At 25.8% G+C, this 17,274-nt stretch overlaps 1 protein-coding gene across 1 annotated transcript in view; it reads left to right on the plus strand.

Moving 5' to 3' along the window:
* The window catches only part of LOC122858266 (protein dead ringer), a 64,094-nt gene that overhangs the window by 6,376 nt on the left and 40,444 nt on the right, over nt 1–17,274 (plus strand). The window contains exons 2-3 of the mRNA XM_044161044.1: nt 14,869–15,066; nt 15,161–15,580. Coding sequence (XP_044016979.1) covers nt 14,869–15,066; nt 15,161–15,580 — 618 coding nt within the window. The remainder of the gene's footprint in view (nt 1–14,868; nt 15,067–15,160; nt 15,581–17,274) is intronic.

The raw sequence follows: 17,274 nt of genomic DNA on the forward strand, positions 1-17,274 counted from the left end.
TTAATGACTGTTGTTGTTGTTGGTGCCGTGTGTACTTCAGCATTTTATAATTTTTTTTTTTCTTTTTAAACTGACGTTCCGGAAGGGGATTATGACTGTAGAAATGCAATGCAACTATAGAGATAATACACTTGAAAAAAAAATATAAAATATAATAAAAATTACAAGTTATAAATTTACAGGGCAACAAACATGATACTGATGCAAAAATTATATTGAAAAGAAAAATAGAAAAAAAAATTTTAGAACATAGATAAAGCAATGAGTGACTGTGTAAAATTAACATTAAAGTTTGAGAATATACAAATGGGAAAAAAAAATTAAATAATGATTTAGAAAAAGTGTACATATATTCAGTTGAAAACGAGTTACTGACAGATTTTTTTTTTAATTTTTTTGAGTAATTTAATAGTGTCTAGTTTATGCAATTGAGTTTGTGGAGTAAAATAGATTTTTTTAAAATTTTTTTTTTCTATATAATTGAAATTATAGAGTTAAATATTTATAAAGTTGTTTGAGGTTAATATGACAAACTGATAATTAACAAAATTAATTTAAAAATTAAAAAAAATTTATATTAAAAACGTCGGCATGCGCGAAAAGAACCACGAGAAGAAACGAGGGATGCGCGAGTAGGCGGATCGAAGGCGAGTAGTGGGAGCAAGTCTTCCAACCCCCGCGGATTATGCTCTCGTCCATAAAATTATTTTTTTTTCGATTTTCAATTTATTTTTTGTTTTTATTCATATATCTTTTAATTGCTTTTGATAATTACTCGATGCGTCAAAATATAAAATTGAAATTAAATTTTAAAATTCTCTAACGACACTTTTATCTCAATGTAGATGAAATTTGCACTCATAAATAAATCCCCCAACAAGTATCACTCTACCAAAATAAAAAAAAGAGAAAAAAGGACAATAATTATTATAAAATTCTGAAAAATAAAAACAATTTGAATGAAATATTTCAAATTAATTTCACTTAAAACTTTCAGTAGCTATATTACAACCGAATAACACAAAAAAATTAAAACAAAAAACAACTTAAATAATAAAAAAACAAAGACAAATTAACGTAAAAATAATTTTTTTTTTTTTGCACACAGACATTTGCTCGTAAAAGCGTCTCGTATTTTGAGATAGACAGCGTTTGGGTATGTCTCATCCTCCATGTACTTACCATTGCCTTTCTCTATGAATATCACGTGACTACTTTGTAAAAGATAAATAAATAAAATAAATAAATTAAAAAACGCTACACGTATAAAGTAATACAACATTTGTATATATCATTACAATAATTCTGATGTGAATGTTATATTCCTTGAAAAACCTGTCGTCTAAATTTCATTAAATTAATGTTCAAGTGTCAGTCATTAAAATTTATATACCATATATAATATACTTTATTTATTTTTAATAAATTTACATTTTTTTATCTTGGAAAATTTGCAATTTCCGTTTTGATTAATTTTTTATTTATATATTATATTTTTTTTTTCTCTTCAAATGAAAAAAAAAATATAATCTTTAGTTTTTTTTTTTTTTTTATTATTTTTTTTTCTTTGTGGTGTGTTAACCGTTTATTCTTTTCTCAACACCTGTAAAATTTTCGCATTTAAAATCATGTATTTTAACTGCAATGGCTAATACATATATATACTCACAGACAACATGGGTCCAGACAAATTTTATTGACGCTTGAGGCTTCAAAGTTTTTAATAGCCGAATTCTTTTGGCCATACATTGCTCCAACTCATCACCCCCCCTCCCCTCTTTTTTTTTATTATTTGTCTTTTTTTTTATTTTTTATTTTTACAATTAAAATTATTAAATAATAATAATTAAATATTTTTATTATTAAAATATAAATTTATTTTAAATTCAGTCGAATTTACTGATACGATATATTTTTTTTTTTACCTGTCTGAATAATCAACAAAGTTTGTGTATAAAAAAAATAAATTTATAAATATTTTTAATATTTTAAAAATAATTTTTTTGCATTTATATATTTTTTTATTTTTTAAAATAAAAAAATATCATTTCGCTCTTTAACTTCAGCTGCTCTACCCAATTTAATTCTCTCATTTTTACCTCAATTTTTTGGACAATTAATGTAATAGCAGGTTTGATGAGAATAACCATATTTTTTTTGTATTTTAATTTTTTTTTAATATGCAGAACGAAGTGTGTTTGTGTATGTGTGTGTTATTGCAGGTGCATTTATAATATAATATTCAGATTTTTATTTAAATATTTAAAAAAGAATAAATGAAATTTTCTTTTTTTTTTTTTCATTGTTTCTTTTTTTTTAAATATTGTTTAGATTTTTTTTACATTTAATTTTCATCAAAACTATGATTATTTATAATTCAGCAACTTTTGTTTTAATAATTAAAATATTTTAACTAAGTCAATAAAATAATTTACGACTATTTTTAATCATTTAACAAATGCAATTTTTAAAATAAAAATATAATCATTATTATTAGTTATTGTTTTTATCTGCATATTGCATAAATGTATATTTTTTTTCTTAAATAATAAATATATTTTAAAATATATATTTAATAACTTGGGGTTAATAATTTAATATTGTTTTGTGGTTTAAATTCAGTAATACAAGTTGATGCAAAATCACCACTGAATACATTACAAATAGAGGGTGGTGATAGGGGTATAAGAAAAAAATTTAAAAAAAATAAAGAAAAAGAATAAGAAGAGTATAATTTGATTAACCGCATTATTGGTATCGGATAATATGCAGGCAAAGGGGTTTCTATATGAAAAAATAATATATATTTTTGCAACTGAAACCATAAAAGTCATTGTCGTTGGATGTTTGATATTATTTTCAAGACGCATCGATTTGTCTTACAATATTAATCAAATGAATACGTAAAAATATATCTACAAAATACACCTATGCACAGATTGTTTATTAAATAAAAAATAAAATATAAATATACTTTACTTAACAAGAATTTTTTATATATTTATATTTTCATTTTTGATCAAATTAATTCACCCCTTTGGCAATTTATTAAATAATTGCAATTTTCTTGAGCTAAAAAATAAAATGCATCATGAAAAAGATGTATGTGAGGACAAATGTATGTAAAAAAAAAAATTGTAAAAAAAAACACGCAAGCACATGAAGTCGCGTGCTGACACTGCCGACCTCCTCCTTCTTCACCTCCAGACCTTAAGTCTGTGGCCGATGAGGAAGCCCACTGTTTACCCCCAAGTATCCCGTTTCCAAGATTGACGACGCGTCATCGCCCGCAACTACACGAAAAAAAAAAAAAAAAAATTGAAAATAAATAATCTATCCTAATAATAATATTTTATATAAATTATATTTTTTTTCATTGAGTTTGTTTTGGATGACGATGACGCGCAATCATCATGATGTTTTTATTTTTCAAATGTATAACCAATGCGGTAGGTCTCAAAAAAAAAGGGCCAATGCATTTCATCGTTGTAAGTATGCAAACAGTGCTATATAGTGGCTAAAAGAAAAATAGAATGAAAAAAAAAAAAAAAAAAAGAAGCTGTGTTTGACACGGACGACGGATTTTCAAAGCAACCGCATTGCAAGGAGAGACTAATACACTATAACAAACACGCATATACACAACACTCAAAACTCGAATAGACCCACTTTGGGACAACCGACCACCCAATAAAAACTCTATATTATATATTTTATTTATATTTTTTTACCTCATGTTTTATACGATATAATAATAAAAGCGATATATTTTTATTCGAGGTCAAGGGGTTAGAAAAGTCGGGCGGTACTTTTGATATGATTTAAAATATATAAAAACGAATATATATATAAAGTTAAAAATTCAATGGACATGTATATTCAACTCTTGATAATATATATATATTATAACACATGTAAACTCGATGTGGTAATAAAAATTAAAGCATCATAATGAAGGTCTATTGTGTCACGCCGGGCTTTTGGCTTTAATTGAAAATTCGATTCACTTCTCGCCTTGACTATATTCACAATGAACAAACTGAAAATAAAACATCAAAATTTCAAAATATATATAAATATATTTTTTTTTATTATTAAATATAATTGTTGATAAAAAAATTAGTATTGAATGTAATTTTTTTGGATATTTTTCATGATGAGATTTAGAGGATTTAGCTGTTTTACATGTTAAATTCACGACATAGATTGCTACCGTGTTAAATGATGTTACATGTTAGTATAGTGATATATATTTATATTTGTACATGTATATAAATGTTGCGGTAAAGTAACGTTAATCGATTTCCATTGGTGATTAATAGCCGATCATAAATTCGTCGAACGTCTCGGACAATTATCCAGCATTCACGTTGTACACTAAGCGTGAATGCATTTTTATTTTTTTTCTTTATTTTTTCAATGTAATATAACATATTTAAATGCATATTTGTATGCTGCATTTTTGTGTGTGTGTGTGTGTATACAAGGCGCCTTGTTTTGAATGCACAGCAACGCGCACAAAATTTGTTTGAATGTGCAGCGTTTTTGCTGCACCCCTTGTTTTTGATATTACATGCTGCTTGACGTGTTTTTAATTTTCAAAAATAAAGTATATATTCTGGACTCTTTTTTTGAGTAAATTATCAAGTCTCTAAAGTCAATTTTATATGTCATGCGCATTTAGCATCTTGGCGACCATAGCTTACTTTTCCCTTTTTCTTTTTGTTTTTCTTTTTAGTATTTTGTCTTTGTCATATTAATGCAATAAATACACACACGCTTCCGTTCATCACTCATCATCTGTCATATTTAATTCAACAAACCCAAAGTAAAGGAAAAAAAAATATATAAAAATAATCAAATAAAACAACAATCAAAATAAATATAAACTAAAATAATATTGAAAATTTAAAATAAGAGATAAATTTTTTTTCTTTTTTAAGGATTAAAATATATATTATATATAAAAATTTTAACATAGAATTTTTTTTTATTCTTTACCACGAATAATAATGATAATATTTTTGGATCGCGTGATTGCGAAAATTCTTGAAATCTCATGGGATATAAAAAGGGCTGCTGTGTATGTTTTGGATATTTTATTTTTTTTTTATTTTGGGTAAGATAATTTGGATTAATTAGCCATCAATGTCTGTAATACGATCCAAAGAATTTAACTAATAAAAAAAAAATATTTAAACTGATCGATAATATCGATTTGATATTATACATTAAATTTTATTTTTAAAACTGGCATCTTTTTAAATATACCGCGCTATTTTGCACTTTTTAAAATTGACGAGTTTACGACATGATCCCTCGATGTGTATTTGAATGAAATGAAAAATAATAATAAAAATAATGAATATATGAAAAAGAGAGAGAGAGAGAGATAAAGATGGACAATAAATAAATAAATAATAAATCAAAATAAAAATGAAATAAAAACGGATGAAACGACGAGGCACAAATGGATGGACTCGCTGATTTATGTTCGACGTTATTTCTGACCAAATGGATTTACATCCCAATATTTATTATTCAAAACACTATCGTTCATCTGTTTATTGCGTTTGTCGAATATCTGTCTGACAAATTTTTTTATTATAATACATCCATATTATACCAACAATAAAAATATGAATTTTATTTTTTTCCATTTTCCAAAATTAAAAAATCAATAAGGTATGAAAAAAATGACTAAGTATTAGTTTTCAATGCTCAGTAATGCTCGTTAGATTAATTTATAATTAAAAATCCTTCATAATGACTGAAAACGCCTCATAATGCCTCAAAATGACTGAAAAATTTTATCCCGCTATCAAAAAACAAATAGATAAACAGACAATTGCAAAATGTATAATTACTAACGAGTTATAGAAAATAATTCGTTGAAGAATAGAAAAAAAAAAATTGAAATTGCATTTAGAATGTCTTTCCCATGGTTTGAGTGGTGAATCGTCCTGAGAATAATATATTCTTCATTATATATTGAACGAATAATGATATGTGTAGTTACAGAGGTCCTTGAGGCTAGTTGAGCTAGACTCGTCCTTCCACGAAATATTGTGTATATAAGGAAATAAGAATTCACAAGACTTGAGAATTCAAAATTGAATATATACATCTTTCCCTCCATTTTTTTAGCAACGTAACTTGGTTGTTGGTTATATCTCTCGTGACCAAGTGGTCTGCTACCTTCGACCCTATATCATTAAATTAATATTTAAAATAAACGCTCATATGGGGGCGTAATTTTGCTACAAACTCGTAAGGATCAATCTCCAATTTATCTGTGTGTGTCTATTTGAAAATTCCCAAGTAAAAAATTGAGAAAAAAAAATAATACAAAAAAGAGTTTTTGGGCGCCCGATTATTCATTCAAATGGAGGACGCATAGTGGCCACTGGTTGCTGGGCTCCCGAATGAATCTCTGCTGTTACCGCCGAAGACACACGCGATCGACTTCAAGAGTCACCGGCCTTGGGACACGCCAGGGTAGCAAGGCGTCGTGCTGCGGGTTCCTGCTACTGTTTTTTTTTTTTTTTAACCCATTTTTATTTTTTTTATTTTCATTTTGAATCATCAAGTTCCAATTTTTTAGTGGTTTTTAATATAAAAAAAAATCATTTTTTATTTTTTGCCATTTTTTCAAGTGGATATTATAAAAAATTCCACTTCAATTTTTTTGATCAATTTTTTCTTATTTTAATCTTTACAAATTCAATTTTTTTTATTTTTTCATTTTAAATTTATATAGTATTCAAATAACCGGTATTATATTTAATTTTTCAAAAATTTATTTAAAATTTTGACTATAAATTTTATGATTTAAAAAATTATAAAAATAATTTTGCGTGATGAACAAAAAACAATGTTGCAATGTAGTTGGCAAATGATAAATCCATAAATTCGATAATAGAAACGTGTCAGCGTGCTTCGTTTTGAAAAACTTCTTTCTAATCTGCTTCAAAATTTGGGAGTTTCGATAGGTCAAAACTAGAGTTTAATTAGTATCATCAATTAGAAATTCGTTGTAAAATAATTTATCAATCCATTACATTAAATAACATGTTGGTATAAAAAATAATTCGAAATGTTAGAAAGCTGTGAGCCTGCAACCCTTGGTAGCTGCAGAAACTGCATGGAGTTGATGACAAAAGAATTTGGGTATTTCAGCGAAAGATACGGTTGTTTGACACTGAGGCTAAACTTTCGCTGTTATATACTTGACCGGGTCAATGAATACAGTTAAAAATATCGCTATTACAACTGTTCATCCACACCCCGAGGGTAACAATTCATTTTTTCGCAGCACAAAATTTCATAATCGACAATATTTTGCGGTAAAAATTTGAGCTTTTACCTCTGTAACCGATAAAACTATATTTTGACTTTTCGGTAATAGGATATTTTTGGATTTCTTTCGAGCCATTTGAAAAATAAAGTGCGAGAAAAAAGAAAAAAAAATAAAAACAGTACGAATTTGGGTCTCAAGGGCAAACACGCGACCTGACTGACAAGGGATTACGACTGACTTTGAGCCACGCGTCTTTCAAACCCATGACCTTGCTCATCTTTCAACTCATACAAACTTTCTTAACACATTTTTTATTTTTCCATTTTCTTTATTTTTCAAAAGGTCTTATATCTAAATTGTCTTCAGGTATGAAAACTTTCCCCTATGAATTTAATAGCTTTCGTTTTAACATCACTAACAAAAATTATCACCGTTTCATTTTCCTCCCATTTTTTTTTTCGTCTCCTCTAAATTCGTAAAAATATATAGACAATTATATAAACTTTCTTGTCTTCAAAAAAAAAAAAAGGTGAAAAAAGCTTTGTTCATATTTTTACACAAATAATTATTTGTAATCGAACAGAATCAATGTGTAATTTTTTTTTTCTATCATCGATTATAGTGTAATAAAAGCGAAGTATATATTTTTTTTCCGCCAAAAGAATTAATTTAAAATACGCTGTACAAGATTGTCGGAAAAGAGGAACAATATAAAGAAATAAAATAAAAAAGAAATAAAAAAATATGACAAAGACATCCAATCATGTGGCCGGCAGATGGTTTTTAGGTAGTTTATACTGTGTCGTATACTTTTTAGAGAGATCTATATGCCAGCAAGGGGCTGTTGAATTTTCCATCTTGTAAGATCCTCGGAACCGATTTAGCACGGATTACCAAAATCTATTGGTATTTTTTTTCTCTTTCTCTCTTGCTCTCATGTACCGCGTATCTTAGGAGTCGCTACGGGGACCTCACAAATATCAATACGACCTTCTAAATATTTTACGACCCATACAATAAAATGTTGAATAAAAAAATAAAATACATAGACAGTATATATATATATATATACTTATTTTAAATTTTCTTCGGCATTTTTCAATTGCCAAATTTTCTGAGAATTATTTTTTCTAATATGTGCATCCAAACATCCGGAAGTTTTTATATTTTATTATCTTGGAAAATTTTTATTTTCTTTAATTAAAAATATTTTAAAAAATTTGTTTTTATTATGTCCACATGATGATGATGATGATGATAATGATGGTGATGGTAAAGATGAAGAAAAAAAAATTGAAATCAATGTTTTTTATATCGCGTGTTTTTTCAGCTGTTGCCATCCGGTTGAGTCTTGATTATTCTTGATACGCAGACACAAGAGTAGACAAATATATATATAGTGCTAAAAAATTTGGCAAAGCATCTAAGATTGACTATTTTAATTTGACGATTTCATTGTGGACTCATTGGTTATACAGTCGTATGTCGTATGTCAACCATCTTGATGGATTTCTCGATGAAATTGTATATAAATGTGTTTCGTATTTGTAGGAGGTTAGAATAACGTAAAGGAAAAAAGAAAAAAAAAAAAATGAAATTATTCACGTAATCCAGCAGTGTGTGATTCATCTTGTAACATCGTGTTTTTTCTTTCTGTCTCTTTTCTTATTTTATTTTCTTTTGATTCTTATGGTTTGTGTCGTATCACTTGGTAGAACCCAAAGACGGAGAAAGAAAATATATAAAATAAAATAACAAAAATAATATAGTGAAAGAAAAAAAGAAAATTGAGAAAAAGCCCTTGGGATTTTTGAGATTACAATGTCTCGGTTTCGACTGTACTTCCTGGAAATGCATTCCAAAGATTAAGATAACTTTATAAAATTTGCTTGTTTTTAAAATGTATTAGTTTGGATATACCTTTTCAATTATTCACGGTTAATTTTTTACAAGTAACATGGAAAATAAATGAGTAATTAAATTCGTATTTTAAAAATTATTAAGATTATAAATTTCTTTTATTTTATTATTGAAATCAAAAATAGGTCAATGCAAGTTGTATTGACTCACGTACTTAGCAAACGATAAATTGCTAATTTGAATAGCTAATATAAAAACTCAACAATTATTTTAAGATAATAAAATTCAATTTTAAAATTAATGAAAAAAAAAAAAATAGTTAAATTTCCCCATTTTTAAATGTAGAAAAAAAATAAAACAAAAACGAATTATTTTCTCTCATATAAACATGGATTAAATATGTAATTTATTTTTAATATTTATGAGGAATCCATGTTAAAATATTCATCAAATTATTAAGACTTATTTCATTAAACAATTGAAATAATAATTTAAGATAAAAAATTATCAATTCAAACGGAGCATTAACATTGCCTCAATAATTTAAGTAACACTCTCAACAATCCGTTATTATTCATGCACAAATACACATGTACAACATTGTCATGTATAAAAAAATAAATAAATAAATAAAACAAAACAAGTGACAAGTCAAAAAAAAAAAGCATATATATAAATAAATAAATAAAACTGATTAACAAAACTTGGTTAAATTTTGGAGTAAAAGTTGACTCAAACAGAGCAGTATTAATAATCCCCAAAAAAAAATAAAATTTAAATACTAAAAAGAAAATAATAAAATAAAAAACAAGATACTGAATCAAGATGTGATAAATAAATACAAAAATACCGAGTTTTCAAAAGAAATTAAAATGAAAATGCTGTGACGGACAGACAGCTGGCCGTCATTAAAACCCCATTAGCAAACCACCAGAATATTGTCTCCTTTTAATATCTCTAAAAAATTTTAACTCTTTGTATTTTTTACCCTCAAATATATATAGTTATATATCTTCACTACATCTTGCAAGAGTAATTTTACAACAAAATAAAAATCTCTTCTCATCATCAAACACAAAATCCAACCAAATATAACTGAACACAAAATTTATATATTCCCCGCTCTATTAATATTTCTGCATCTTCATACACAACCCCCTCTTGTAAATATAAATTAAAAAAAAAAATTCTATATATATCATCTGAGATTTCAAAAAAAAAAAAGCTTCCTCACTAATTTCATTTCTTATTTTTAATTTACTTAATTTTCTTTACCCTCTTATTTCTTCTCAACTCTCTTGCTCATTAATTATCGATCGGGTGTCTTGCAAGTATCATTCACATCCCCTCAATATATATAAATGGGTAATACGAAACGACTGGCTGCTATTGCCTCTTGCCGCTTACAACCGGAAGCATCAAAAATCAACACCCATCAAAGCTCAATCTACACTTATATCTCTTATTTCCCTAAAATCCAATAAAAATTTTTTTCATATACACAAACTTCTTCGGGATATAAACCCAAGTTTAAAAAATTAAAATATCACAATATAAATTTCTCAGAATAAGTGTCAATATTTGAAAATTAAATATCATTATGATGAGAATACTATAAATATATATGTGTGTGTGTTGCGTGTTGGTATGAAAATCTGGGTCAAGTTCGAAATAACTTGACGCGCCAGGATTATGTTGAGAGACTTGCTCTGAGACAAACCGTTTTTTTTTTAAATTTTTTTTTCGCATATATTGGCACACACGCAATGTTTCTTGTCTTCCCATGTATCGCTAGTTTTTTTGTCTTGGATATACTCTAGAGTCTTCTCTTTCATTTTTTTTTTTTTTTTTGAAATAATATTAAAGTTTGTTACCATCATTTGTCTTTTATTTGATGGCTAGAATAATATTGTGTATTACAAACCAAAGATTTGCTTATTCCTTGATATAAATTGATTTTTTTTCATTTGCAATTTATGAATTTGAAATATATATTTGTGTTCATGGTTATAAAATAGTTTTAGATGAAAGATCAAGGAGTAGTATAGTAGAAATGATGAAAAAAAAAAAAAAAGTAAAATAAAATTTTGTATAGACGAGACGACTTGGACGAAAATAAACTTTTGCATGATGGGTTGAGCTTTATACTTTGGCTTTGTAGCGGCATATCAAACTCGGCGGGTCATTAATTAAATCAAGCAGAGCTCGACCATGTGAAAAAGGGCGGGAAACATAATGTCAAAGTTTAAAAATTAAAATTAAAAGCATTTGCTTTTTTTCCTTTTCATGAAAAATATATTTTATCAATCTTTCATCTATTATTATTTAAATTAATTTTATAAAATTTATATTTTTAAATACGTACATATATTTATTTCTTTATCTCATTTAATTTAATTTTTTTTATTTCTTGTCTTCTTGGTGTCCGCGTGCGGCCTGTCATCTGGCGCGCACGCGGCGTTACCACCGATAAAACTTTATGGCCCTTGTCTACCACTCTGGAATATGTGTTTCTTTTATATATATAGGTAGCCTATTTTTGTATCATGAAAAAACATAAAAAAAAAAAATTCTAAATATAATAAAAATAGATAAAACATGTGATTTAATTTTCATATTTTTTTTTTCAACAAAAAATTCAATGAAAAAAATTAAATAATTTATATATTCAATATATGATTTATTGAATTTTTATTTATGATTGATTTATATAAATGATTGTTATCAATATTTATTTATATACCTATATATCGTTATAAATTTAAAAGAGCCAAAAAAATAATATCATTTTGTTTTTTTATTGCAAATGACATTTATAAATGTCATTGTTGTAATATCATTTGACTGATCGATTCATCGAGTTATCTCTTGTGATTTATTGTAAATTGATGGTTATATATCAAACTTGATATGTATAAAATTAAATTATTTTTAAAGTAGTATAACGTGCGACAACATCATCGATGAAGTCGTGATATGTCTCATGATTGTCTGCGATGGGAGAGACACCAGGGGTCCTAACAAGAGAATCTTTTATGTTGTATATTATTTCATGTCTATTTTTATTATAATAACATTATTATTATTGTTATTATTATTATTAATAATATTACTTGTTTTATTTGAATGCATAAATGAACACACATTCGTTGTATGTCCACAGCAAGTTTGCCCTTGTGTATAAATAATTATTTAATTTTAATATAATTTATCATTTTAATAATTGTTATTATTTTAATGTTTTTAAATCATGTGCATTTTATTATTTTTTAAATTACAACTTGTGAATATTCAAAAAAAAATATATAAATTTTTTTTTTTTTTATTATATACGCGTATATAAAACATGCAGACAATTTTATTTAATTTTTTTTTTTTTTTTTTTCTTTACGCTTTTATAATCAATTTAATTATCATCTCGTGGAATTAAATATATTTTTTTTTAATAAATATATATCCTGTACAATGTAACAAGAAAAAAAACATATATTTATTTATATTTAATTAAAATAATAATAATTTTATATGTAGTTTAAAGAAAAAAAATTAATTCAATTTTTTTTTCACTTATTTTCTCATATATTTTTATAATTAATTTATTATTATTATTATTTTTCCGAGAATATGAATTTATGCAATCACATGAAACTTCGATGCTTATTTATTTATTATCACAAATTATCATAGAATAATGACTTGATATAGATACATTGTTATTATCCTTGAAGTTGAGAATAAAAAATATATGGTCACATGAATTTCCGTGTGCCCGCATTTCCTGCATAAATTATATTATATTTATATAAATTTTTTTTATATGCGTGTATGAAAAAAAAGAGAAAAAAAAAACCTACTGATAACGTTTAATGACGTTTGTTCTATTTGCAATATCTAACCGTATAAAAAAAAAAAATAACATTAATAATAAATTAACTCAGCGATACTGTACGTTTTTATTTTTTTCATTTTGTTTACTCCGTTTCATCCTTATTTTATTATTATTATTAAAATAAAAAAAAGTGAAATAATTAATATTCGTATATTTATTAAATAATTGAAGACATTTGTGGGGTGTGGATATTTATTTGTGACATATTTCACACAACTATTCTTGTTGATATTAATCGGTTGATTTAAAAATAAATTTTTGTAAACACATTGTGGTGTTTCGTTGTAAATTTATATTTTATTTAAGTCATATATAATTTTTGTATTTTTATTATTTGACAATCCCCTCCTGTGCAAGACGTGACCGGTGTACTTTGTCATTTTATATATATATGAACACTTGAACACCCACGAATCATGCAGAGTGAAATTAAAATGTGTAGGCGAACACCAACAACTCAGCATATATGACTTTATTATTTTATAAATTATTTCATTCTGGAATTAATATAACATCATTCCATCAGTCCAAAAGACAAATAAATATTAATAAATTGTAAAAAATTATAATTTATTATTATTATAAATAAATTACTTAGAAATATTTCAAATTGAAAAATTCTTTTCGATCGAAATATTTCGAAATAAATTTTTTTTTTTTTTTTAATCTATTTTTGTAATTAATAATTGAGGATGTTAATTAAATATATCCATGTCATGGTATTTACTTGAAGATTTATAAACTAAAGATATATTTTTTTTTTAATTTTTTTTTTCATGTTAAGTTACATGACACAAGGTGTATCCCGTAAGTTGACTATAAATCTTACGAGGATTATCGTCTCAAACTCTCAACAACATTTAACTATAGTTATTTTTTACCTCCCACTTTTTTTTATATTTAAATATTTTGCTAAATTTAGTTTATTATTGTCACAACTTAAAGTTGGTATATTAAATTATCACTTAGACAGTCATTTGGTATCATTGGTGAACACATTTTCATCAACAATATAATCATTTATGTCACCACACAAAAATACTTGAATGAATTATTAAATAGACACTCGACAATTTTATTTTAATTGTTTTTATAATATACTTTAAGTTAAAATAAATTAATTTATTTAATTTATATGTATATTATTTTTTTTTTTTCAATATATTTATCGTTAAATGTCAAAACATTTTGTTTTTTTTTTATTTTTTGAATTTATTGTTTGTGGTTGTTTTTCTCTGAGTAAAATAGATTCAGGTGCAAAGATGGCTTTGATTTTTTTTCTCAATTTCAAAATGGGTGTGAGGATGATTTTCCTTGTTGGTGAGGTCTATTCGGTAGTAGGTATCAACAAAACAACCGCGCCCACTTGTTTACCGAGGGTGACACGCTTTTACCTGTTACCAATTTTTGGGTCCCCCTTTTTTCATCGTATTTTTTTTCCTTTTTTTATACACCTATAATTGATATATTCAAGTTTCAATCACAGGGGAGTCCCTATATATATTTTCACATTGATTTTTTATTTATCCAAAATATATCTATGTATGTCTCATATTGAGGATCGATTTGGTCATTTGATTTATCATCGTTGGAGGTATTTTAAAATATATTTAAATTTGACAAATACATTTGCTCTATTCTATTTGATAAAATACAAAAAAAAAAAACTTATGGGTTGCTGCGTCTATATTTGTATAGGATTTATTTTTTATTATTTTTTCAATCTTGGTTTTCAAATATGTCAATATTTTAACATGTTAAAATAATAATGTCAATGATTATTATTTAAAAATATAATTTTTAATTTTTATGATTACAGTCACATCAAGAAGAAGATACATCTGATCCAGATCTTCAAGATGAAGAAAGTGGTGAAGAATTACCACAACAACCACTTCATGATACAAAACATTCAATAAATGATCATTTATCAACACCAACAAATATGACACCAATGTCACATTTGAGTAATTTTATGGCACAAAATCAAAATTTTTTGTCAAAATTAAAAATGGAGGTAAGCTAATTTACAAACAACAAAAAAATAAAATAAATCAATCAATTAATTAGTAACTTAAATAATAAATAAAAATATAATTTTTTTTTATCAGCCAAATGACTTGGAGATGACTGCATATCAAAAACATCAACAACCAAATATTGAAGCACTTCAAGCAGCACTTAGCAATATAAGTAATGGAAATTTTAATTTACCATTTACATTTCCACAACCAGCAGCATATTTAAATCATCCTAATAATCAACCCCATACAATTGGAAGTGGTGGTAATGGTAACGGTGGTAACGGTGGTAGCGGTGGTAACGGTGGTAACGGTGGTAGTGTTAATAATAGTGGTGTTTGTCAAAGTGCAAATAATCCATTACCATCATCAGCAAGTTCACATTCAAGTGAATCATCACAAGGATCAGCAAGAAATATAAGTGATGCACGTGAAGGTACAAGTGGTTCACAAAATAATAATGGTTCACAACAACAATCAAATTGGAGTTTTGAAGAGCAGTTCAAACAGGTGCGTCAGGCAAGTACCTTTTTTATGTCTGCCGTATCAGTATAATACAAAGACTATTTTTTAAATATATATTTTTTAAATCATTTACACGAATACTTTATACACAAATTAACCAACTAAAATATTATCATTGTCCCCAAAAAAATTATTATCAATTTTCATATATATTCAAAAATTTTTTTTCCCTTTTTTTTTTACCCATGAATTTTAATTTAGAACGCTTTTATTTTTTATTTTTTTTTTTAAAAACATTTAAGAATATAAATATATGGGTAGGTGGAAAAAAAAAAAAAAAAAATTAATTATATTATTTGAAATACGCGAGTGTCGGTTGCCGCGTGTGTTGTAGATATTTTTTATTTTTTTTTAATTTTTTTGTTTCTTAATTAATATACAATTAAATAACGGGTTAATTATTATTTTTACACGGAGGTGAGGTAATTGCTGTTGTTTGGTGATGTTATAAAACCATTTCAAAATTAGTTGAATATATATATTTTTTTTTTATTATTATTTTAATTATTATTATGAATTTTGTGTCTTGTTAACGCTTTTTGTCTTTAATAATACAATCTTTTAGCCATCGGCATCTGCCCGCGTGTGTTAAATCGAAATAAAAAAATAAATTATAAAAAGAAGGGCTATTTTTTTTATCACGTATATATACACTGAGAGAGGGAGAGAGAGAGAGAGAGAGACAGGGGAAGGGGGAGAGAGATAGTACTAAATTACCATTTAAATTGGTGGTTACACTTGAAGTTAAATAAAAAATTTAAATATAAAAAATAAAAAAAAAACAAACAAACAAATGGAATTGAAACAAAAAACTAATCGTTTTTCGTCTTCTTATTTATTTTTTTTTATTTTTCGTGAGCTTCAGACAAATCGAAAACTCAATAGATCGTACTACAAATGTTAAGAAGAGTAATAGCATAAAAAAACGTACTTTAAATGAAAATGAAAAGTTTCACCCACTCATGGTGTATAATAAAAAAAAATATATAAATAAAATAAATAAAACAAATAGTAAGTCGATTTTTTACAGCATTTGTTCGCGATCGTTTGCTCACAAAGTTAGACTTACTTACGTCGTTTTTCCCATCACATCCATCATTCTATACTTTGGAGGCGTACATTGCATGGTCTTTAATCTTTTTCCATCTTCTCTTGTCTTCTATATACGTCACATTTTTTTTTTTTAACCCATACATATGTCTGTAATCTATTTATCCTTATTTTATTATACATACATTTGCTATTTATCTTTATTTTCATTTTCTCATTGTGATAATAATAATTTACATTGTTGTTGTTATCTATTAAGTAACACATTAATAAAAACATAGCTTTGTTTTATTTTTTTGTCCAACTAAACATCAATATAACAATCATCTCAATTGTATTTAATGGGGTTAAGGGATGAGTGAATATAGTAGAGAAAGGGTTGAGCTTAAAATTGTCTAGACATTGTTGTGGGAATAAAAAATATCTTGGACAAGTTTATGACCAGTTGATTATTGTCTTGAAAAATTATTGGCATATGAGAGAATTTAATTCTTTTAGTCTTGGGACCATCATCATCATCATCCCTTCTTTAACTCTGAAGTAAAATATATTTTTTTCTTCTCAATAATAAATAACAAAAAAAAATAAAAAAAATTGCCCTTGGTGAATAAAATATTAAAATACAAAAT

The sequence above is a fragment of the Aphidius gifuensis genome, linkage group LG5, assembly GCF_014905175.1.
Source record: "Aphidius gifuensis isolate YNYX2018 linkage group LG5, ASM1490517v1, whole genome shotgun sequence".
In the NCBI taxonomy this organism is placed as follows: domain Eukaryota; kingdom Metazoa; phylum Arthropoda; class Insecta; order Hymenoptera; family Braconidae; genus Aphidius; species Aphidius gifuensis.